Source organism: Penaeus chinensis, chromosome 11, assembly GCF_019202785.1.
Source record: "Penaeus chinensis breed Huanghai No. 1 chromosome 11, ASM1920278v2, whole genome shotgun sequence".
NCBI lineage: Eukaryota > Metazoa > Arthropoda > Malacostraca > Decapoda > Penaeidae > Penaeus > Penaeus chinensis.
The window spans coordinates 7,726,222-7,731,221 of NC_061829.1; the positions used below are offsets into that span (position 1 = coordinate 7,726,222).

A 5,000-nucleotide genomic window follows, 5' to 3' on the forward strand; every position below is an offset into this window, starting at 1 on the left:
GCAAGTGGTAAGCAAATATATGTTTTGTTTTAGCTTGAAAGTCACAAATTACAGTGAAGTTGATGATCAATTTAGAGAGAGAATAAAATGTTTATGCTGCAATTGAAATTTTTCAATACAAAAAAAAGTGAACACATGTTGAAGACTTTAAAGACTGCATTGACTTGTTTATGGTATTTTGAAGGTACTGTACGAAGATAGCATTTAAGATAAGAAAGTTTCTTTTTCCATATTCTTTATAGAAAATAGTATTTTATCTATATTAACAGATAATTAAAATTTGTAATAAGCATTACATTGCACTTTTGTTACACATGAAAAAAAAATAATAATAAGTCTCTGGTTAATTGATTTGCCCATTGTGCACTGTATGTAGCACATTATTTTTAAGCTATAAAGAAATTTCCTAAGGGACATCATATTTTTCACAGGAACTGAGGTGTCTGTATATAATCCTAGTCTGTTTGACCTGGCAAGTGATATCGAGGAAGACCCTCTCAGTTTCCTGAATACCCCATTGCCCACCAGCTCCACCTCCACATCAGAGGTACCACCAGTGGCTTCGTCTAGTGCCAGTGCTGTCAAGCCTTCAACCAAAAGTGGCCCAACACCAGCAAAACATCTTAGACTGAGCATAAAAAAAGAGCTGGATGACTATGATGAATTAAATACCCCACAGATTAGCCCATCCAACTCCACCAAGCCTGTATTTAGAGGGAAGAAACGAGGTAATTGAATTACTTAGAAGTGAATGCTTGGCTTGAAACATGCCAGATTCCTATGTTTTCAATATAATTTGCTTTCGAGGCCATGTGTCATGATTTTTGAAGAAACTGACATATCTCAGTTTTTACAGACTTTCTTTAAAGGACCAGGATTTTAGTTCATGATAGCATTTAGTTTTCTTTTTTTTTTTCTTGGAATTGTGATACAAATACATAAGTGATACCTATTTAAAGTTTTTCTTTTCTTTTCGTTTTCTTTTTCTCTCTGTGAAGATGATTTCACATAAAAGTGCAAATGTAGAGAAAAGTATGAAAAGAAAAAAGGAATCACAGATATATATATTTCCTCAAAAAATTTAGTTTAGAATTATCTGTAGGTAGAGCTTATTGAGTGACATATTCAGTCTATATAGGTAATAAGCATTTCCCTAGAGGTATATCTAGCTCTGTCATACAGCTTCTAGATTTTGGAAAAATTGACTTGAGTATGAAAATGTGGGTCACTTGTAGCACATAAGTACCTTTCTTTTTGGATTGTAATCTACTGATGTGTTTATATATATATATATATATATATATATATATATATATATATATATATATAGATATATAGATATATAGATATATAGATATATATATAGATATATATACACACATAAATGAATTGGTATGATTATAAAGAGAAAGCTATGATCATCTTCTTGGTTTAACATTTTATGGCAGTGCTATATTCAAAAGCTTTCATTATTAGTTATTTTATGAAAAGATAAGCATTTAAAAAACTGGGGTTTCAAAATTTTGTGACTGTAAAGGTTTATACCCTTGTTAATATCTTTGCATGCTAAAGGGCTCTTATACACCTATATGATGCATACATGATAGATAAGTGCACATACACATGTATGGTTTATGTGATATACACAGATATGTGTAAATTAATATTTGTACAAGATTGTACATAAATATATTGATCTCTGAGGCTTCTCCTTCTCTCTCTCTCTCTGTCTCTTTTTCTGTTTAATCCCTCGGTGACAGTATTAGAAATCTCTCGGTGTCATAGACTCTGGTGATTTCTGGCAAATGTCCAGCTGTTGGGAGTGGGAGTCCGCTACATGTAGCGGAACTTCCCACTTGACGTGCTCTAGCGCATCACCACACGTATAGCCATACCCAGCAGATCATGTGGTTTGCTATGATGGCTATACATGTGACCCAGCAGTAATGGGTTAATCACCTATCTATCTCTTTCTTTTCTCTCTCTATATCCATTTTGTTGTGTCTCTTTCTTTTTTTTTTTTTCTCTGTCTTTCTTTCTTTCTCATTCTCCCACCTTCCTTCCCTCTCCCTTTCCTCCCTCCCTCCCTCCCTCCCTCCCTCCCTCCCTCCCTCCCTCCCTCCCTCCCTCCCTCCCTCCCTACCTCCTTCCCCCACCCTCTCTCCCTCTCTCCCTCTCTCCCTCCCTCCCTCCCTCTCCCCCCCTCTCCTTCCTGTTTAACTCTTATTACTCTCCCTTGATTATCTTTCCTTCTCCTCCGTTTTGCTCCCTCACCCCCCTTCTCCCCTTCCATCCTATCCTCTTTATTTTTCACTTTGCACTTACTGATAGAGATGGGTATGAGGTATTGTTGTGATAAATATAAACATTATTTTTCCAAGTCTTGAACCTCTTCCAATTTCTGATGACTTATTGCAGTGTTGTAGCTTAGCTAATGTGAATGCTTGCCAAGTGGTCTTAAATAGTCTAAGTAACCCATGAAGATGATGATGAATGGATTGAAATACAGAGTTTTTCTCTCTTTTTTTTTATCTGTCCTACTTTAGTGAAATTTGGAGTTCATACAAATTTTCCATTTTCAAATTTTATTTAATATTATCTATTATTTATTATGGTTATTGTCCTTAAAATTCTAATTATCATTTGCATGCATGTAGAATAGTCCTGATTGTTTATGCTATCATACAATATATGATTTATGTAAAAGAAGAAAAAAGTGCCAATCATAATTAAAGACTGACATCAGTAGATTAATGTCAACATTAATAACAAGTTTCAAGAAGCTTTATGAATTCCATCTAGGGAATTACATGCATTGTTAGATTGCAGTATATCTGTATACAACAGGCTCACAGTTGTGTGCTCTTGCTCTTGCATTGATTATATGTACCATAAATAGTATGTACATAAAATGCTAGTGCCAGTCATATATTTACTGAAGATGATGTAATTGTGATATTAGTTCAAAGCAAATGACTGATGGAAGTGTGGGGGAAATGAACTTGTGGAACAGGATAAGCAAAGTTTACTATCTGAAGTGAAGTGAAGTGAGAGGAAGCAGCACAAGCTTTAGGAAAGGTGAAGAGTTTGGACAATTATGCCACACTCAGGTCACAAGGTATATAGACCCAGTTATGTTGGTTGCTCTGATCATCACATTTCAGATTGTTAGTTCTGGCACTGATGCTAGATTCATTACAACATATGGTTGGATACCTGGATATAAGAATAGATACAGTAGCATACTGATACTTCAGTGTATTTTTTTGTTGGAGGATGAGCTGATTTATATCTTCTTTTTCATTTTTTGTCTTTTGTTGCCCAAACATCTGTGGTGTTTCAAAGGTTTTTAAGATGTTGGTAGCTATTAGAATTTTTATATATAGATATAACACTTTCTTCAAAACATATCACCATGACAGCTACATTCATGTTCAGTACACTCTGAAGTAGCAAGATATTGAAAATAGATATGATTAATCTGTCAAGACAAATGGCATGCAGCTGTTGATATTAACCCTGAGGCTGACATGCTTGGCTGTATGCCTTTCATAATATCCAGTTTTCCTTTGCCACATGTAGATGCATTTTTCAAGCTGAATGCCCAAGAAAATAGGCATTAGATGGCATTAGTGCCATGTAGGAATATACTCCATGCCATTTTCCTTGAAACAAGTTGATTTTAATACAGTTCACAATAGACTGGAGAGGGAGAGCCCAGTTTGGTGCTGATCAACAAGCTGAGTTACTCGTGAGATTTTGATGGTTATACTTGGTCAGTGATAATAGTTTAGCCTCAGAGTCTGAGTTAGCCCTAGTTCAGATGAGCTATCAGTGTGCTACTGTGTGTACACATTTATATGTATAGATATATAACCTTTGTTGTATTTTGTTGTAAATAGTAAACTTGACCTACATTCTATTCTAACTATCCATTTTTGAAATGCATAAACAAAATACAAAAAGAACAAAAAAAGGAAAAAAAAAACTTTGTAATTTAGGATAAGATTAGTGTGTTTATATACTTGCATATATTTATATTCATATATTAAAATATACAGCCCTCTCTCTACACGAATGTGCATGAAGAGGCTTGTTGAACTAGACCTATTATAAACACCTCAACTTGATACATTTAGTCACACACACACACTCACACACACACTCACACACACTCACACACACACTCACACACACACACACTCACTCACTCACTCACTCACTCACACCACACCACACCACACCACACCACACCACACCACACCACACTCTCTCTCTCTCTCTCTCTTTCTCTCTTTCTCTCTCTCTTTCTCTCTCCCTCCCTCCCTCCCTCTCTCCCTCTCTCCCTCTCCCCCTCCCCCCCCCTCCTGCACCCTTTTTTTTTTATCTTCTTATATACAGACATATCTATATATTTATAACATAAGAAGTTGAAATTTAACAATTGGGTGATGGTAGTGTCTTTGCATTTCATATGTACACAAGTTTCAGATTCTTCTCACAGATGACATTATCATAGTCAGTAGTTTCTCAGTAATTAATAGTTATGCTTATGTTTAAGTACTATGATTAAGATTTGTTACATAAAAGATATAGTCATTATTTTTTGTACATTATTGTCCTGAGATTGTGAATGAAGGATATCAACATAGCAGATGCTTTTTACAATTGCAGTGTATAAATATATATAGTTCAGAGACTAAGACTAAAGACATGACATATTTACATCTTTTTGGGTTATTTGTACTTCAGAAAGGGATTATAACTGTCAGCATTGTCTTGATAAGCCTTAAATATACATGCCATGCTCTTACTTGCTGATTCTATTACCACGTATGTCCATACTTGATGTACAAGAGACACCTTAAATTCTTGTCAGTTTGAGGTTCCACTAGTAATGACTGGAAATGCGTTTTTATCATGGGTTAAATTTGTATGATGATTATTTTCATTTGTATAATTAGACAGTTCATCTTGAAAGTAAAAAAGCTTAAAGAAAC

The 5,000-nt window shown here is 34.9% G+C and overlaps 1 protein-coding gene across 8 annotated transcripts in view; it reads left to right on the top strand.

The window, feature by feature from the left end:
- The window catches only part of LOC125030569 (heat shock factor protein-like), a 46,811-nt gene extending 44,736 nt beyond the window's left edge, over positions 1–2,075 (top strand). For all 8 annotated transcript variants that reach the window (XM_047620687.1, XM_047620688.1, XM_047620690.1 and 5 more), the window contains 2 exons: positions 1–7; positions 432–2,075. The exon at positions 1–7 is cut by the window's left edge and continues 51 nt beyond it. In XM_047620687.1, the coding sequence (XP_047476643.1) occupies positions 1–7; positions 432–736 (312 nt within the window). In that variant the 3' untranslated portion in view covers positions 737–2,075. The remainder of the gene's footprint in view (positions 8–431) is intronic.
- The last annotated feature ends 2,925 nt before the right edge of the window (positions 2,076–5,000 follow it).